The 21,145-nt window shown below is 39.1% G+C and overlaps 1 protein-coding gene across 2 annotated transcripts in view; it reads left to right on the top strand.

Annotated features, from left to right (window-relative positions):
* Window positions 1-16,571, top strand: part of LOC140146166 (uncharacterized) — a 24,568-nt gene extending 7,997 nt beyond the window's left edge. For both annotated transcript variants that reach the window (XM_072167928.1, XM_072167929.1), the window contains exons 5-16: window positions 757-843; window positions 2,580-2,678; window positions 3,832-3,936; window positions 5,392-5,529; window positions 6,038-6,166; window positions 7,055-7,260; window positions 8,212-8,448; window positions 9,142-9,242; window positions 10,261-11,727; window positions 12,924-13,084; window positions 14,271-14,369; window positions 15,857-16,571. In XM_072167928.1, coding sequence (XP_072024029.1) covers window positions 757-843; window positions 2,580-2,678; window positions 3,832-3,936; window positions 5,392-5,529; window positions 6,038-6,166; window positions 7,055-7,260; window positions 8,212-8,448; window positions 9,142-9,242; window positions 10,261-11,727; window positions 12,924-13,084; window positions 14,271-14,369; window positions 15,857-16,201 — 3,174 coding nt within the window. In that variant the 3' untranslated portion in view covers window positions 16,202-16,571. The remainder of the gene's footprint in view (window positions 1-756; window positions 844-2,579; window positions 2,679-3,831; window positions 3,937-5,391; window positions 5,530-6,037; window positions 6,167-7,054; window positions 7,261-8,211; window positions 8,449-9,141; window positions 9,243-10,260; window positions 11,728-12,923; window positions 13,085-14,270; window positions 14,370-15,856) is intronic.
* Window positions 16,572-21,145: the final 4,574 nt, after the last annotated feature.

Genomic DNA, 21,145 nt, shown 5'->3' with positions numbered 1-21,145 from the left:
GGCCGGTTATTTTTCACACAGCGACGTTAACTAGGCAATGTACTATTACCTATAACATTAACTAAAACACCAAAGTACGAATATTTCCAAACATCTAAATTAGCTAAAAATTTAGGACATGTTAAAAACTATATTTTCTAGAACTTTAGAAGAGTACTTTTAATATTGGCCGGTTATTTTTCACACAGCGACGTTAACTAGTCATATCCCCATACTTTTAACGTAGGGCTATTTGTAGAGGTCACGCGTCAATGGGAAAGAGCACTGTGTATTGTGTATAGGAAAACGGATAGTAACTGCAGTATGTATCGAAAAGAGTAGGGTGTTATGATACAGCCGCCTGTATCAGTAACATAATTGCTCAAGTCAAACTCCCTTAATAATGTTTTTGTATTGAGGGTGTCTGCCTTTCGTCTCTTATTCAAAAAGAAAAAAACTTTAGAGGCATATGTTAATTAAGGGTAATTCTACGGTATGTTGCTATTTTGATTTGCAATTACTCGGTACTCTATAGGTCGGTAAACATAAGTGAGATTTAATCTTTCCATAGAGAAGTCCTTTTCAGAGGGTTGAGCTTTCGGAACTCTAGCGAGTGCCATCTTCAGAGCCAAAAGATGGCACTCGCTAGAGTCCCGAAAGCTCAGCCCTCTGAAAAAAAATGTTGATATTTTGTTTGCCTTAACTCTAAGACAACCGACTTACTTTGAATATTGAAGATGTAAACCAAATGGACGAGTCCTTGATTTTATTCCTCAGATGGGTGTTCTGCTGAAGAGAGGGGCCAATGCCTTGCTGCAAGACGCAGAAGGGAAAACAGCTCTGCATATGACTGAATCCAACACAGTAAGTGCACGTATACATAACAGAGAGATTGCGATTTCCAAACGTATCGGACGTACGTACGTAGATCTATTCAAAACCACTCTCCTGTATCGAAGCGAGGCCACGTATTTAGCCAGTTTGAAGATTTTCCACGTGCGTAATCAACGACATCTTTGAAGATGCACAAAATTTGCCCATTTCACAATAATGTTAAAGACAGTCAAGGATAATGAACATACAAAGGAAAGTCTAATTTTTATTATGATCCTTTTTGTTTGTAACAAATCATTATAATAAAGGTGCAGTGATCATGATGTGTTAAAAATTGACTAAATTTATTCGCGATGTCCATACGCAGAGATTGCCCATTGAAATGTGTTTGATACTTTGCGTATAAAAAATGACATTGCGATTTCACATTTTGGATTCCAACGTGGAATAAAACGCATCAGATGCTACGTTGAAATATGCTGATTTTACCTCATGTTGAAGTTCATGCAACGCGCTCAATTTTCGGGACGAAAAAGTCTCATTTTGAAAGTAAAGTCATGATCTATAATATTTGGGGAGCACAAAAATACAATTAAGTTTAGCAGCATGTTATCCTTGCATGGTTTTTAGTCAAAATCAAAAGCGTGCTGTTTGAATTAGGCAGAGACTCGGTAGCCTGCGCTAACCATCATTTTTTCAATCACTATGCCCTCTATCGACCTAGATCAGATAGTATAAGCTATTATAGTCTTTGTTCCAGCCGCCTTGTTCTCCTTCGTGACGAATGAGCACAATCCAGTTTGGAACCGAGACTAGCAATATTTAACACCGTATTAACGTACGTAAAAACGTAAGGTCCACGTGTTGCGTATGGAACATCGCAATCTCTCTATAGTTCAAAGAATTATCCCTTCATGAAAAAATGAGAAGTCTCGCGTGAAAAGAAACAGATCGTTGTTTTATGGATATGGGTGTATAGGCCTACACTACAGGGCACAGTTCTCTAACCCCCATACATTTGTACATTCATTGAATGACATTGGGATGAGGCCATTGTGGTCCATAGTGGTAGGGCATGGTGACGAAACTGTAGAAAATCGGATTTAAGCAATCTGCGAATGCAATGCTGGTGAATTCGTTCCAAAAACGAGCTGTTTTAGTTTCAGTTTCTTTCTGTTGAGAAGGCTATTAAGAAGAGCTATTCACGCTATAACTCTTGTGAAAAATTAGCCTCGCAAACAACGCTAAGTTTACATATTCTAAACAAAACAGCCCGGCAAAACAGTGCTTAGCCTATGCACTCTTTAAAGTTCAAAGTAGAACCTAGTAAAACCTTAAATGGTTTGATGATGAACTAAAAGGGTTCCGCAAAGGCCAAAAAGAACCATTCACTCAAAATTTTATTTCTCATTAACAAACATCTAAGTTGGTAATTTTTGCTAGACAAAACCAGTAAGTTTTTTCTTACTAATATTTCGTCCATATCATCGAAGGACTTCGTCAGATCTGAGCATCTGATCCACTCTCCCGGGAAACTGACTTCCGGTTGTGTATAGTCTCTTTTCCAGTCTCCAAAAGCGAGTCATATAGGCCTACGTGACTTAAGAAATAAGTGCCTTCCTCTCTATTCATGGTCTTTGTTCCCCTCTTTCCATCGCCTCCCGTAATATATTCACTGAAAATATGCATGAGTTGTCATGCATTTTAATCAACAAATATAAGTTGTGTATAGATATGACAATAAATTACTAATCATTTCTTTACAGACTCCAGATTGCGTCAAGTTGCTTCTGCACCACGAACCTGAATTACTTAATATCAAAAACAATTTTGACCAAACAATCGCCCACTTAGTGGCAGGAGCAGTAAGTATATATAATGGAGTAATGATGGTCTATTCTATTTGGAATCCTTACACCCCCTATGGAAGACATGACATTAATCTCCCACAGAGGGAGTATGGATTTCAAATGGGTTACCTGAATGGATGACTCCATTTGAAATCTGCACACTCTGTGTGTAAGATTTTAATCTTACACCCAAACCTTAAACCTTAAAAGGTCATGTCTTCCAAAGAGGGGTGTACGGATTTCAACGAGAATAGTATAATGAAATTATGGCAAGAAACCAAGCAACACAAAGAAACAACTAATTAACCAACATCCGTTAATATTTCGTTTAACTGCCTTAGATCGGATACAAATATATACAAAAACGATTCTCTTATAAACCATCATTCGCACAGTTTCCACCTCGATACACCTGAGCACACATTTTCGTCCCAAGAGCTTCCAAGCAGAGAACAACAAGCAGTGAATGTCTCCACCACAGTCAGTCTTTGATTACACTACACGGTCGAGTACATAGCAATGTAGGAGCTGTGAAGCTTCTAGCTAAAAAAAGTGGCCTCTTTGATTGATTTTTGTCGAAACCTCAAGTGTTCCCTTCATCCAATCAGAATTGTTTTTATATCAAACGAAAGCTAACACTTCCCCCTAAAAACACTTTTAGTCACTAGGTCAACAGATAACACAATTCAATGTTATAGCAAGGCGAATGTGGAAAATCTGTTGAAAACTACCTATCCAAGCACATTTTTTTGACCAAAGTGTAGGTTTTAAAAGTCAAAACCTCAAGTGTTCCTTACAATATTTTTCAAATTTTATGTCATTAAATCAAAAAGCACACTTATATTGTCCATAATACTAGAGTCACTAGAATGAGCAATGATGGTTAATTCTGTTTAAATTGCAAATCTTGTGCAAAAAGTTACTATTTTCGCCTGTTTTGTCATACGGTTGTAAATTCAATGAATATGACTTTTAAAAAAGAGCGCTTACAAATTGATACGTACGTGCTCTGTGTTCAGTGGTAAAACATCCTTTGGTTCTGCTTTCGACAACGTCAGTGACACCAATGACTGAATATTGGAGAATCCGTTATAATATCCGTTAACTATATTAATGACTTTGCCGACCCACATTTATTTTCATTTCTTCTTTTCGTCATTTATTTAAGGGCAATGACACCATCCTGACGACTCTCCTTAATCACGGTGTCTGCATTGATGACTTGGATAATTTAGGAAGGGCTCCACTGCATTATGCAGTGCTTGAAAAGGCGGTGAGTATAGACGAATCCAACGAGCCAAGTCATGGTCAGGATTTGGTCGGCCATTACCAGTCCAAGAGAACGCCAAATATGGATCAGGAGTATTACATAATAATACCCTGCTATGACAATAGCTGCACTAGGTTAATCGTATAATCTCCTTATGTGGTTAGCATGGCTGGGCCAGGAAATCCACAAGGTCAGCCAATGTATGTACATGTATTCGGTACATGTGCCATATCTTTTACAATGGGTGATAAATTTCTGGTTTGTTTTATTTCAAAACGCAACAGTCGATATTCTAAAGCTTGGCCTAAATCCAAGAGAAGAACCAACTCTAGTAATTTATGTGGTTTCAAATTATATCGGCCGTTGTCTTTTTGATAGAAATGGTGTTTGTTGATGTGCACAGTTTCCCATTAGATCATAACATGCTGTTGTACATCCAAGGTCAAAGGTCTTTTAATCCATATTTGGCGTTGTTCTGGGACTGATTACTGGGTCCCCGCAACACCAACCTGGTGTTGTGACTGCCCAATTGGGTGGATTAAATCCGCCTAAAAATCGATGTTAGATTCTTTTGTGTTGTAAACTGTCATCATTCTTTTGTCTACGTGTAAGTTTAAAATACCCTCCAAGGCCGCATCATTTTACATTTTAGGTGAGATTGAGCCGACGGGGACCCAGCTATGCTGCCATTGAGGTGTAGGAATGCGTGAAATTGGATTCGTCTATAGACAATAGAAAGTCATTGGCAGGATCGACTTTTTCATTAGAGGGGATTGAAGGGCGCAAGACAATTTTCAAGGGGGAAAATGTGACTAAAAAAGTACCAAAATCTTAAATATCACAGAGTCCAGTACCCACGTGGAGGGGGGCAAGACTTCTCACAAGGGAAGTTTCGCCCTTGCATAGGAGTAGATCCCGGGTGGGGGTAAAAGGCCTAAGGGGATGGTCCATATAATCATCACCCAATGTTGTTGCCTGAACACTGCTGAATGTGGGTTTCTGGCCAAATTAGCCCAATATTTGACCATTATGCCAATATTTGCGCTCTTAGACGTGTTTTTCATTTTCTACCACTGTTTATTTTTCTCCTTTAATAATATTAATAATAAAATGTAAGAATAAAACAAAATATTACCTGCAACTCAAGTGCCTTGTGCTCTAGTGAAATTATTACGCATGCGTAAAGCAAAATGCGCTATCAAGGTGCGTTTTCCACTTCTTGGAATACCGCACAAAACGATTTATAACCAGAACGTGGATGTGAAAAGTTCGCAAACATACAAATCTTAACAAATCATATTAATAACATTGGCAACCTTGAAATTTCAGGAGGAATAAAATTAAGAATTTGAAGAAACATTCATTCCGGCAAATCGCAACAGTCGTGATGATGATGTTATTCATAAACTGTGTCTTGTTGTTCATTATTTACTGTTATTTTTAATCTTTAATTTCCAGGTGACGTGTGTCCCTATTTTATTGGCTGCTATCAATGGGGTCAATGTACTTAATTTGGCAGATAGATTCGGTTCCTGTCCCATCCATTATGCAGTACAACTCAACAATACAGAGATCGTCAAGATGCTTATTGAAAAGGTATGCCGAACGTATGTGATACCTAAAAATTAGAATTGGGTGAAATATTCACTGTATTTATATACTGTTAAGGAGCACGGAACGGGCTCCGACTCATAATTGGAAGGTGGCGGGTTCGAGCCCTGGCGACGCCATTGTGCCATGCACTTGAGTAAGGCACTTTATCTCGATTACTCCTCTCCAGTCTCTACCCAGGTGTATAAATGAGTAGGGCCCACTACCGGCATTCTTAAATGGTAGGAAGGTAATAGATTCGCTGTGGAGGAGATATGGCGATCCCTCCACAGCAATTCTTGGTGGAGTCTGGCCTATTCGCTAAGGGATGAAATCAAAACTGGACCGGCGGCTACCGGCGGTTGAACCGCGTTTCATTGTGTATATTATAGGGTAATGATTAGGGTTCATAATTAAGTTATAGGTTTTCGAACTAATGACCCTTCGAACTATTGACCTGTAACCGCGGTAACCGGAACAATTATTATTTTATAATCAATATTGTCAAAACTAGGACTGTGATGTGAACATCCCCAACCCAGCAGGACGTACCTCATTGCTGATAGCCACTGCGGAAGGATTCTGGGATATTTGTCAACTTCTAGTAGGAAAATGTGACGATATCAATGCGACTGATAAAGAGGTTAGTAGTTCTGCTGTGATTTTGTAATAAAAATTTGTGCATTTGCTCGCAAACAAACAGAACAACAGTGAAGGAGTATTTTGTGATCGTAGCATCCTCTTTTTGTGACATTTTTCAGTACATATCCACGAAAAAAGCTTTTCCCCAAAATTTCAGTTGATGCCGATTTTGCGTTTATAAGTTATGCATGGTTTATGTGTATTGCACTGCTCCATAAGCCACGTCGTAATTTTGTTCCGGTGTACCAGAACGCAATTCAAATTTGGCCATATTGTTGCTAAAACGAATTAATCTGCAAGATCTTGTTAGTACACAAACATTATAATTATAGCGAGAGGTTTACAGTAGTATAAAAATCTCAAAAACTCAAACTAAAAAACTTTTTGAATCAGGACTTCATATTGTAAAATGTTCAGGATTTTGGTCGAAATTTAAAATGTAGTCAAATTTTGATCCTTTTTGACCCATATTTTTAAGACGAAGAGACCCCCCCCCCTGCACCCCAGCCACCCACCCTTCGCCGCCTATGCCAGTAATAACTCGGTTCAAGCTGAGCATACCATGCTGGACATGCTCTTGAAATGGGCGGATCAAAGTACATTATGAAATAGAAAAACTAGTTCCACGTGAAGTAAAAGAGGTCATCTATATCAAGAAAGAAACTAACCCCTACCCTTTACAGAGACGGAGGCCGTCACTTTCAAAGATCTACGATTCTCTGCTGGAAGACACCTCCAACGTCAAGAATCGGTAGAGGATAAGAGAGTCTGCATCAATGACGGAAACGGGTTTCGAGTGTTGTTGAACAGTTTACATTATAATTTTTTTTTTACTTTTGTTCTTATTATTCATTATATTTGCCGCTTCTGATCAAAACATTTATTTCAGGGGTTTTCAGCTCTCCATTATGCAGCAAGAGTAGGAGAAAGTGAGCTCTGTAGATTGCTTATAAAACACGGAGCAGATGTTAACCTTCGCAATAACCAAGAACAAACACCAATGTTCTTGGCAGTTTCTAATGGCCATACTGAGGTGGTGCATACATTAGTTGAACAAGGAGCGAAATGTGACGATATTACGGATGCGCGAGGACGGTAATGATATTATTAAATTCATTTCAACGTATTATGATAATGATAATGATAATGATAATGATAATAATAGTAATGATGATGATGATTTGGCCAAAGTATGGACTTGAGTGGGTTTTGTATTCAGGAGTCAATTCCATACCATAGCAGATACCATACCATGCCCAAAGCCTATACAGCAAATAGCGCCATAACAATATCAAATCATGCCACACCACACCATACCACACCATACCACACCACACCGCACCACACCATCCATACCATACCATACCATACACAAAGCCTATGCAATATTATACCATGGCATACCTTACCATACCATATATCTTATGATACCATACCATACCATACCATTCCTTACCATACCATAACAGATACCATACCATACCATACCCAAAGCCCATGCAATACCATCCATTCCATACCATACCATACCATACCATAGCATACCATACCATAGCATACCATACCATACCATAGCATACCATACCATTCACAAAGCCTATTCAATATTATACCATACCATACCTTACCATACCATATATGCCTGCCTTACTGTACCATACCATATCATACCACTATACCATACAATAATGCCCAAAGCCTATGCCATACCATTCCATATCATACCAGATACAATCTCATATCAAAAGCCTATGCAATATCATATCATATCATAAACACACCATGCACACCATACCATAACAGATACCATTCCATACCAAAAGTCTATGCAATATCATACCACACCACACTATACCATACCACACCGCACCACACCATACCATACCATAACATACCAGATACAATCCCATACCCAAAGCCTATGCAATATCAAGCTTCCAGAATGTCATGGTCATCTCAGGGGTAAAAATTCCTGATTGCTGAATAGTTTTAAGGCCGTGTAGCGTAATGATTTATTATTATACGACTCGTCTTTATGAACCACAGAAACCTGTTTCACTACGCTGCCGAGAACGGCCATAAAGCCATGTTGCGAGTTCTCCTTCAGTATTCTGAAGTATGCGATGGCGAGGGATGCGATGTGTGCAACCCCGATGATAACCCTATTCACACCAAAGATGATGACGGTCATACTACACTATATCTGGCTGTAGTTAACAGACACATTGATTGTATTAAGATGCTAATCAAGAGAGGAGTATTTGTTGATGAAGACAGTTACAGGTAAGTTTGTTTGTTTGTTTGTTTGTTCGTTATTTACCTATACATTAGTTCTCTTCAAGTTCAGTAGTAACGTCAATACTTTTTCACAATTGCGCCGCAAGCATACCAACAAACCGCCTTTGTACGCGTTTGTGTAGTCCCTACGCAATTAACTTTATGCGCGCGATTAGATACAGCGAAATACACAATGTAGTCACTTCCGAGCTTGAAGTGAACCAAATAAAAGGTTTGTCCAATAGACACGCGTAATACTTGTAAGGGATCAAATCAAAACACGACCAGCGGTTGACCGCCCGGCCCGTCCGGTTTCCATTGTTTAGAACATATATGGGGTCCTTGCAATAACCTTGCAGATATATTGCTACTAACATAAATCACTGGTAAGCAAAATATTCTCAAAACAAATCCAAATAAGTAAATGAGGTACTCACTAGAAATATTTCGATTCCTATCAGGTATCTTGTTCACTCTGGTTTGGTGAGTGGTGGTGTTTCTAGTTGTTATCGGCAATTTTTGTGATCGACAATCTTTGCCGATAACAACTAGAAATACCAGCACTCACCAAAGCAGAATGAACAAGATTCCTGAGTGATATCGAAATATTTCTAGTGGAGTACCTAATTTACTTATTTAAATTTGTTTTGAGAACATTTTGCTGACCAGTATTTACAGAATATTGTCTATGTCATGCAGATTATTGGGTGAGATGGGGCTCATCGATATAGTAGATAAGAAACGTCGCTTAGGGAATGAGGAGGAGGACGATCACTATGGAAACGACAGGGAGGAAGAAGGTAAGCAACCGAGTCAGATGCAAAGATACTTGATAATAGCTGACTTCATTCATTAGTTGATAATTCATTCATTTAGTATAATGTAGCATTTCTAATTTCAAAGAATATGTACATGTACCTTGTCAATATATCAAGCGAAACTAATTTTCTCTGCTTTGTGCGTTTTTCTCACCTTAACATAACACTTCATTCATTAACAGTAACCACGATTGTTTGATGTGATTTGTTTAACAAAACATTATTATAATGTTTAATTCTAGACCTGAATAATACCAACAGCTATGCACATGTTATTATGTTGAAGCCAATTTTAACATAGAGTTTCGTTTAAGTTCTGCTTTTTTTATGGTAACTTTAATTCTTTAAAATGTACGTTTGTGTGCAAATTGAGGGCGCTATTTACATATATTTTGATTTAAATTAGCAATTAATTCGAATTATACCTAACATTTCACGATAAAAAGTATTTTTGAAAATTCACTTGTCATTTGTTAGTCTGTTTGCGGATGTTCTAATACCATTTTACAAGACGTCTACCTCTTGTAAAAATGCAAACAAGATTTTAGATAAATAGCGCCATCATTGTTCAACTTTGCTTAAAAATGACTCAGTTTTACATGCCATCAAACAACCGTGTAACATAAGGCATATATTTCATCTCTCACCCTTCTTACTTGTACTTGATATGCATCATTGGTAACGCGGGACGCTATACTCCAAACGACAGAGTTACCAATCAGCCATAAGTGTATGCGATACTACCTATATTGGGTGGAATTATTATACTGTTACCGTTGCTGTGGGTGTGAAGTAGGCATATTCCTGTTGCAAATTCCATCTGTCATAAATGACCGCTATTAATATAGATTGCATTAGTTTATTTTCGCTCTTTCTTCATAAGAATGTGCTTCCACAATTATTTTTTACTGCTGTATGATGTGGGCGTGGCGTGCTGTGATAATGAAATACCAACCGTGTGTCAGACACTCAGCAGCTTGTATTTCCCACTGGTTTTCAGACTTTGATTATGATGGTTATGATACTACATATGCTGTGGAAAATGATAATACCCTGGATCAAGTGGTCGACGTCACTGATGATGCGGATGATAACGACGCCACTGCTGCTGATGAAGATGACGATAACGATTATGATGATTATAATGATGATGAAGAAAATGATGAACAACACTCAACAGTGGAAGATAATGAGCACAGAGGTGACAGCGGAGTTGAAGAGAGCGATAGATCATGTAAGGAGGAAACCGATGAATCTGAATTGGATGAGAGTAATAATGAAACTGACGATGAATCAGTAGACAATTCTACAGCAAATATTGACGATGGGGACGAAAGCGAGAGATCCGTGGATGAGGAAGAGGATATTGATTCTGAAATTGATGGAAGTGAGGATGAAGCAACCAACAACTCCGCAGAAAATCTTGACGATGACGCACTCATCATAGGGGAATGTGGAGAAGACGACATACGGGAGCATAGCACGGATGAGGAAGAAGCGCCTCAAGATGACGACGATGATACTATCGAGAGTCTTTCTGATGATCAAATGAATGAAAACAAAAACACGGATGATTCTCAAGTTGAAACTGAGAGTAGTCCCGATGAAGATGAGCATAATATATCGGACCAAGAGAAAATTGAAAATGAAGCTGCTTCTTGTGAAAATCTAGAGCTGATTGATAAAAGTATTGATGCCGATCATATTATTGAGGAAGAGTCAATAGAATGGACGCAGGAGGAATACAATAAGAAAGAAAGTCCAGAACTAATTGAGAAAGGTGATGATGACGATATAAAAAGTGAGGAAGAGTCAGCAGAGTGTGTGCAGGAGGAACAAAATGAGAAAGAAACCCCAGAACTGATTGGGGAAAGTGATGACAATATTAAGGAAGAGTCTGCAGAGTGTGTGCAGGACGTACAAAATGAAACACCTGCTACAGGTAGTTATGATGATGGCAAGCATGGCATAGACATCGAAGAAGGTAAAGAAGTTCCCGTGCAGAACTCAAATAAACATGACGTACTGGCTGGCAATGATACAGAGAGTACACTGGAAATTATAACGCAAGAAAAAACGCCATGTGACGCTAATGAGATTCCAACGCAGTCTCCAGAATGCAGTGTGGACATAGTACATGAAGAAGAAACAAATTGTATTGCGGATGCAAAGGTTTGCGTCACAGAGAGCAAAGTTTGTGTTACTGATAATGAAGATTGTGATTTTAAAAATCGGGAGCAATGTGACGATGATGTTGAATCAGACGAAACTGCTGCAGACCACGAAATTGATGCAATGAAGAATGTTGAGGCAGAAACAACAGGCGTTGCGTTAGATTCAAAGGCACGCATAAAACAAGATAAGGAAAGATACCGAAAGGACGAGATACCAGATATCAAGACAAGGGAAGAAAACACGGTGGTGCTAGAGAAACAGGTGAAATACAAGACGACAAAATTATCTTTGAGTAAGTAGAGTTCATTGACCTTTACGGTAAATCCCAAAGCCTTTGCCATTCATTCAACCACAACAATGCGCACATCTTTACTGCGCAAACACCATGCGCAGAAACGACCGGTCGCTAACGGTGTGCGCATCGACGTGGTGTGTTCATAAGACGTACACTGTATGTAATGCTGGTTTAATACTTTCCTGCCGCTTGCCGCTCTAACGACGATTTTGCTTCACTGCGCAGTCACGCCAGAAACGCTAGCGGTGACCAGCGGCAAGCCGATATATCACTCCACCGCTTTGCCCAAAGCGGCTGATCGCTAGGAGTTGAATTCAAGTCAACTCGGGAGCGGCGCCGCTCTGACGTATGAGAACAGGAAACGAGTTTTGGCGGTGCTAAGCGGTAACTTAGTCACCCCGCTACCGCTTGATCAGCGGCATGCCGCTCCGCTTGCAGAAAAGTATAAGCGACATGATGAAGCTTCTTCTGCTAAGCGGCAAGCGGTAGAAAGTATGAAACCAGGGTCCAATCATAAAGGATTTACCCAATTGGTCAATTGGTCACGTGTTCAATTAGTAACAATATTCTGTTGACATTCACAATGTAGGCCGCCTATATTCAGAAGTGAATTGTCTTGTTCTTCTATAGTGTATGACTACCGACGATGCTTTCTTCCACTTTCATGCGTTGTTCTTTCACACGGGTTAGTGTAGTGGTCTTGTCACTCCTTCTATCTCACCACTGCAACCCGGGTTCAATTCCCAGCGGTGCACATGTTCGTTTTCTCCAGTTTTCTCCTGCTTCGGTCCTCTTCTTATATCCATACCCCGTCATATTCAGTTGGCATCTCTTTAATTTTAGCATTTGTGCACTATTCGGCATTGCCTGGCTTCGGCCGAATGTTATAAAAAACATGGCTATTCCAATTCAATACCAGTTAGATGCCGTATCACAATTCTAAAGGGAAAAGCCCAAGACAGTGGAGGGGCCTGCCTGTGAGCCTGTTTAATCCTGGAACAAAGTTTATAAACACGTAGTTTGCTAGGCACTTTAAAGCGGCCCTTATGAATATGCCTGAAACACAGCACATCTTCATAGACATAATTGCAGACATGAGAACTTTTCAGACTCATAATATTGACCTGTTCTTTCTTCGCCTATAGTACGGTAGTATTAATATGACATTTATATTATTATTTTTGTTGCTCCAGACCCTGCTGTTTGGAAAAAGAAATACATGGAGCAAAAGAAGCGTACAATATCACTGGAGGACCAGTTGAATAAACTTAAATTACAATTGGACCAGCACCAAAAACGTATGGCGAGCAACTTAGAACGGCGACAAGACAGAGTCAATGTACTTCAAAGACTGGTATGTTTTTCATTTAAGGCTGCACTTTCTGCTGGGGCACCCTATTACATATATTGTATCTAGTATCAAGTTGAGAGTAACGCCATGATGGATTTTGTAGTGATAGACTCGAATCATTGCGTTTTTGAGCAAAAGGGTGCGTGGCTTACGGAGCCATAGCAGTGACGTACCCAGGCCGCTTCTACGGGTGGGGTGGGTGGTGTGGCGTGTGTGGGGTGGGGTGGGGGAGGGTTGTGCTTGAGAAAAGGTGAATTTTGCCGCTACCTTCAACAGCCCGAAAAGGTTGCTCCAATTTTTGTCGATGCTTTGAAAAAGTGAAGAGAAAAAAGGAACCCCAAAATCCCAATTTTTTTTTATAGAATTCCATTTGTTTCACAATTTCTTGGCCTTTTTTTAAATAATTCTTTTTGCCTCTGCCTCTGCCGCACCTTCCATTTGCCGCCACATATATACGCGCATAGTAGTGTGTCGCCTCAAGTTAAGAGAAACGCCATGTGTGGATTTTGCATCGGCAGGTTCAAATCGGCTACACTATATAATCGTCACCATGGTCACACCCCAGTGGCCACACCTGACGTTGAAATCACGTTGAAATCAGATTGAAATTTCGACGTCCGGACGTCGAAATCAGGTTGAATCACGTTGTATTCATGGTATTTGCAAATGGTCTTTAACCTGATTTCAATCTCCTTAATTTTTGCATTGAAAGTTGGTTGAACCAGGTTAAAATTTGAACTTTGTATCAACGTTGAAATTTCAACATGACTTCAACTAACCTCTAGGTTGAAATCAGGTTGGAATCAGGTTAGGTTGAAACTTCGACGTGGTCTCAACGTTGATTCAAGGTCGAAATCATAACCTGTGCCCACTGGTACGCACAAAAGGAGCGGATTGTCCACACGCTGGCGATACCCTTCCGTCCCCGATTCTCCCTTAAATCAATGTTGTACTGGAGAGCCCAATGTCAAACATGCTTGCATAAACATTGAATTGCGGGAGAGGGTGTCAAGAAGAGTGTCCCAACATCATTTTTCTGGATTGTAGCACTTTTCCCCAAATGCTCTTCTTAATAACACAAATAAAAAAGAGGTAAATGATCCGTTTACTGTAATGGTTTATATTTTGTTATAATCAGTCCATCAGAATATTTTGAAAACTAAACGATAAAATGCTATTATCATTTCAGAGGGACCCACAACTCGTTCTTTGTCAACAAACACACGACAATGAGTTACTTCGTATGCATGTACAACTTGTGCAAACTAAAGCCGCTTCGGAAACAACGGTAAGTTGGGGTGTACGTGCCATCAAATTTGAGATTGTGGTATCAGTTGTAAAGCCAAATTTTTCTCATTGAGCCTGTGAAATATTATATAATTTTTAAATTGACGAATCACAGAGTATAAAAATCACAAACAACCAATCATCTCACGCGTAACAAACGTCAACCAATAAAATGTAAAGGGTCTTGTGTCACAACCTGGGGTACCTTTGTGTTACATAGTAAAAACATTAAATGGTTCAAACATTTTACCTACACATCTCATTTGACGTGGTTTATCCTCCTGAGCATTTTGACACCTTTCTTATGAAAATCGGTTAAGAAATGAGCGAGTGCGGGCAAAAACAATCACAAAGTTGGGAGGATGTAACCCCACCTCTTTTTTCGACATTTACAATCATTCTGAGCAAGTATTGGTCTTTTAAATGAACTTCTGTATTTATTTACTTGGTTCAGGTGTCTGGGAGTCCATTTAGACATTTTTTTACTGCATTCAAATTTTTAATGGTGGTTTTAAATCAAATTTACGATATGAATCCCTCCCCCTAATCCTCCTCCCCCCTAATCCTCAGCCACCCTTGGCACATTTCATGCCAAACGTCATAAGAAAATAAATAAAATATATTTTAAAACAGGATAAAAACATGAGTAATCTAGAATAAATTAGCCTCAATTTAAGACCTAATTGAATCTTGTAAGTGAAGGAATACTCAAGAGACAGTGTTTTGAAATTCAAGCTGCACATCAAAATGTAACAAAGCCACCTTTTTGGGTACCCCAGTATATGACACAAGATCAAAGACGTTTTGGGATTTGCAACACCCAGGACTTCTTATGCGTGTAAGATATTGTCACCAAAATCGTAAACGAGGCATTTTCTTAATTTGTATGAGTGCTACAATGTCCTGTATTTAATGCCGAATCTCTATCAGGAATTGTTTCGTCATGGTCACAGCTCGATATATCGCACTTTTTGGCTACTTTTTTCAAAAGCAATTAATTTCACAAGAGGTGATAGTAAAATGATCACATTTGTAAACACTACGGCGGTGCAGATCGATATCGAGGCTGATATTATTCGACACTCGTCGTACCAGTCAAATCGAAATACTGTCCATCCTAACAGGCAAGTCTTTCACGTATAAGAAATGCTATGGTGAGATTTCATTGGTCGAAGATGAATACGCGTAAGATGATAGGTTGTTTGGGGTTTAATTATGGGTTCTTTAGATATGGTTCGTCAATTTAAGCATCCCGCTAGATTCTAAGACGGACACGCATAAGATCAAGATGCAACCTTACACGTGTAAGATGCTACCTTACACGTGTAAGGTTACACCACCGAGCACTACTATAACATGTATAATCTTACAAGTTTTTTGATCCACTTGGCCATTCATAGATTATTTTAATATTTCGTATTAAAGATATACATCTTTCCCCTATACATAAACTATACGTAACTTGATGTTTTTCCAATTTAATTCTAGCTACGCAATCTTCGTCAGAAGGAAATCAATGAAATAAGAAGTCTTCGCACTGACTACCGCAATGCCTATGCAACCTTTGCGCCTAAATACCAGTCTATCAACCGACTACTTAACTTACCTGATTGGCTGCTACCTACCAAGGTGCAGTATGGGACACATCCGACGAAGTCAAAATGGACGAAAGCTTCTCGGAAAGTGACGTCACAGATGAAACCATTTCAGAAGAATGGAACATATAGTGAGACGTTCAGTAACCGGCGGATTAGTAACTCCAATCAAAATGAGGCATCAAATGCTTTAGAGAAACCTGAAAATAGACAATCTACAAAATCTGCCGAATTTTAAACTTGGAAAACGCAGCAAACACAAAACGTTTTTCAATCGTTTTAAATTGACTATATTTTGGGTTCCGTTTTTGGTAAATACGTTTTAATGACATTAAATATCGGATTTATAAATGTCATGAAAGCGTTTTAAACATTTTGTTTGAAAACACACTGCAGCAACATTTTAAGGAAATTGTCAAAATGTTATTATAAAATATTGTCTGCAAACATTTTCCCAAATATTTCATCAGCACTTACATTGTTTTTGTAATTGACATCATGTTACAGGTTGTCCTAGGTTGATCTGTACTGTGTTTGAAAAAAGTATATTAAAAATATAAAATCAACAGTGTATAATTAAATAAATACCTGCACTAATAAATTGGTGGACATGTCTTCTACTTATTCTGTTAATTTTATTACAATATCTTTATTGGTTTTGACGTGACATTATATTACTTAGTATTGAATATCGATTAAAACTGCTTTTGTTTTTATCGAGAAGGTAACCTTTAACAAAGTTCTTATTAATTGTGGAGGTTGATGGCCTGCGACCAGCTTCCACTGGTCTTCAATGCCGACTGATGTTGGGTTTGATGGTAGCAGGAAACTGGTTCATCTGATCGGAAGTAGCAACGGATGTTGAGCTCCACCGCAGTTACTCAGGGAGCTAGAGCCACTTTCTGTGCACCCCCACAGGACCAAACCAAGCCAACTTTTTTAGGTTCCTGAGATGACCCTAAAACATAATCAGGATGTTCCCAAAAAAATAAACTGGCCCCAAGGGGGTAAAAGGTCATTGAACTTTTGCACAGGGTCAAATTTCAAACTTGCTCAAATTGTGTTAAACACTATTCCAATGTATTCCTCTAGTCACAAGGATTCAGAAAATGTATAGTTTGACCTATCTAGGACATACCGTTCTTGAGTTATAACCAAAAAGGTCAAAGGTCACGTTTTTGCCTCTATGGGAGTCGAAAACAACAAAGTGCTCCGATTTTGCCAAAAGAGGTGTCAAAATGTTCGTTTTGGTCAAACAAATCAAATAAGGATAGGATTGTACCATCTTGGATGCTTCATTACCTAGGTAACACCCCTTCCCAATCAATAGAGTTGGTGGAGCCAGTAGCATTTTATTGACTAGGGACAATGGCGTTTTCCCGTGTTCAACGAGACGCGCCCAAAGTGAGCGGGCACTATCCCCGATGTAAGACGCAGGGGCGTAGCAAGAGCATCAGGGGCCCATGGACAAGGAACAGCACGGGCCCTTTTAACCAGGGCGGGATTTAGCCTACCTTATGGGCCGTGGGCCAGGCCAAAATTTGGAGGCCCCGAACTCACGTGCCGAGGAAGGCATGTGCACTCAAGTCAGTGGCCAAATTTTGGTTTAACTAAAGGGGAAGCGCGGAAAATTTTACAATTTTGCCCTATTTTGACCAAAAAACATGCTGTTTGGGGTTTTAAAAAAGATGCATAGGGCAATTTTGGGGGCCCAAAATTGCCCTGGACCCGGGCCCATCTGGTCCATTGGTATAAAAATCCGGCCCTGCTCTCCATTATCACTATCAGCCCTTATTCAATTTTCGCTTTTGTGCTCGGGGCCCCTGAGCCCTCGGGGCCCATGGACTTCGTCCACCCTGTCCCCCCGCTTGCTACGCGCCTGGTAAAACGAAGGGGATGTTGTACACTACACCACATTTGTCCAATTTGAATTCTTATCCTTTGGATTGACTGCCACGGATCTGGTGGTGCTCGTAAGAGATGGTTCCTCTACATGCAACAATAGGACGCACAGGCATCGTGGTCTTGTGAACCTTTGGGAGACCGTAGAATTTGGGTGTTTCCTCGCTAGTTGGATACATTTTCTTGTATTTAAAGTCACTGATGGCTCCACTCTGTTTTAAGCTTTGGTTTTTGTAGCCCTTGGTATTCATAACTACAGTAGCTCTTCCCGATTGTCTTTCAAACACTTGAGAGTACCTTTCTTCACCTAAAATGTTGCCTTTTGAGGTACAGCCTTGCGAAATAACGTAGTAGGTTTGGCCCTCATGTTGTTCGCTTCTTCCGATGCAACCCCTACGAAATTTGCAGCCATTTCCTCTGTGGGGTTTCCTCCGGCGTTACCGCGAACTTCGCGAAGTTGAGCCTTTTCTGGAGTAATGAAAGTTCATTATCTTCCAACTTGTGGTCCGAGATATTAATAACCCATCTGTCCGTTACCGCTTTGATCTCAGCCTGCGATATTTCCACAGATTTCGCTTTGGACTCGCGTGTATTCGCTCCATTTGTTTTCCAGGTCAGCGAATTTCTTTCATTGGCGATCTTTGCAAATGGCGGCTTCCGCCTTGCGCGGCATGCTGGGTAAGTGCCACTACTTCATCGAAGCGATCAGCTGGGATACGAGTAAACAACCAATCCTGCGCATCGAGTTTCTCATTTTTCAGAGCGCTGAAACATGGTAAATTGGATTGGTCAAAATTAAACAACAATAAAAGGGCCAACCCAAAAAGAAAATGTCGAAAATTGTTGGGGTCGAGAAGGCTGTGTATAGCCACAATATTGCCGGTTTATTATACATTCCTATTATAATTATACACATTCCTATCAAACTAAAGTATAGGCCTATTCATTCTCTTTACTTAAAATATTAAATAATTTTCACCGTGTAAAATTATTTTGAGAGCCAAAATAAGGCACAATTCTAATGAATCTGCAAGGCCAAAAATTAATTTAAATACAAAATTTTCGCGCGCATTTAAAATAAAATTGTGAGAATCGATTTTATGGCTGAAGTTCATTTTCATTAAGGACTCGGATAGCAGCGTTTGCACAGTATTTTTTCGTTATTAAATATTTTTATTAAAAATTGATATTTTTGATATTTAACAATCCTCAACTGAAACTTTATAAATCTAATGATATGTACTTAAAGTGTATGATGTAGCTGAGAGGAAAAGGTGACGATCATTTTCAAATCTGGACCTTTCGTATTGTAGATACACCCCCCCCTACACACACACACAACAAAAAACCTTAAGACCAATAGGCCTAACACCTCTCCAGCACGGCAATGTTAATTTGTAGTTTTCTTAGTCTAGCCGAACAATTCCAATTAAGTAAGTACCAGTTCCCCTGTATCCACTCCATACTGACTCGAACCACACAAGGAAAATCCGTGAAGCGATATTCACATTAGTAGAAACCCGCAGCCTAAAATCAACACCTGGCAGAGATGATACGAACCTGCTGCTGGCAACTCTAACAGTGTCCCAACTTCTCCCACACAATTACCCACTGAGGAACGAACCAAACGGTTCTGAAATTGAATACATGAATACAAAAGCCACCTAAGTCCATAGGAAGTGATTTTGAGAGAAAACCTGTGTATCATTTTAATTCCTTCAGTTAGATTTACCTGGTCAATATGGTAAGTTTTACGTGCAAATGAGTGGATTAACCTGTATTAGGTATGACGATTAGCATTTCAGGGACTTCGTGGGGTTCATGTTAAATTTTGGTCTTAGGTGGTTGTTTGAATCATATACAAAGACAACAATGTTAGAATGAGATTACCACTAGTAAGATAATACAAAATAAAGCACACAGGTATGTATAATGTTGATAAGCATTCTGCCATGTAATATAAACCACACACTTTCCTTTATTAAACCCATTTTTTGTTCAAAAGTCACTCTCTAGCAATGAATGTGTTACAAGTGGACTTTTATACATAATGGATTTCAATCAATGTGTTACAAGACTCAAATCATGGAATTGGGTGATTCTTTCATACATGCTATTTTTCACATGCTTAATAGACACAGAGAATGAATTTGAGTTGTTCTTTCATACATATGACAGGCCTATGTATAGCAACAATTTCCCATGCTTAACTCAGTTTGGCCAAAGTATGGACTTAGGTGGCTTTTGTATTCATATATTCAATTATCTGTGAAAAATAACCAGGTGAGTGCGATTGAATGTTTCAATTCTACTTTTGAATATTTCCTTGTTTTTTCAATAGGTCGCATGTTTAGATGTATATTTTAGATTCCTTTTTGAGTGTTAAAAACGTTCTCTAAATGCGACAAATTACCCAAGGAACACAATATACCTTGTTGATATCCCAGAATACAACGCGAAACCATCATCGATGACGCTTACCCGTCAGTAAGCCAAATCGGCATTGAAATTGCATCGGCAATGCATTGTGGGACAGGTTTTGCGGGTTTGGGACACTTTGCCCTCTATCTGGAAAATTGGGGTTTAAGAAATATTATTTAAAATGTTTTACTAGAATAAAAATTGTTTAAAAAACATGATTATTTCATCAATTAATTACTTATAATAATGTTATCATTAACAATAATAAAAAAAACGAATAATACCTAGAGCAATTTCTCCGATATAACAATGCCGAAGTAACAATGCCGATTATGCTTATTTCAGATATAATACACAGTATTTAGCGTTTTCTTTGTACCAGACTGGTGATTTTTGACTTGAGTCGTGGACTCGTGACTATGGTTTATCGAAGGAAAATAGCTTGGTAAACCGTTGCTAGCTTCAGTTGCTATGGACAAATCAATGTTGCGACTAAATCCGGCTGTAGCAGAGGTTGCTTACCTTCAATTTCAATAAAAAGACAGCACTGAACATACCAAATTTAGATATATTCAAAAACCAATTAAACCTTCCAGCGCGGTATCTCACTATGTACACCATGAGATGGCAAAGCTAACAATATCTTCTTTACTAGCGTTTGTTCACGTTACTGGTTGTAAGATGCTTATCCAATATGGCATGTGTGTACTACACTATTAGAACACTGGGTAAGAAACCAGTTGGGTACGGTATTTTACCCAACATCATATTCAATAATTTACCCAATGTTGAGTAACATTTTACCCAATATCCCAGTGGGAACACCTGACGTTGAAATCAGGTTGAAATCACGTTGTAT

Source organism: Amphiura filiformis, chromosome 2 (assembly GCF_039555335.1).
Source record: "Amphiura filiformis chromosome 2, Afil_fr2py, whole genome shotgun sequence".
Classification (NCBI taxonomy): domain Eukaryota; kingdom Metazoa; phylum Echinodermata; class Ophiuroidea; order Amphilepidida; family Amphiuridae; genus Amphiura; species Amphiura filiformis.
Note: the sequence above shows the minus strand (reverse complement) of the source record. Positions and strands in the feature narration are given on the sequence as shown.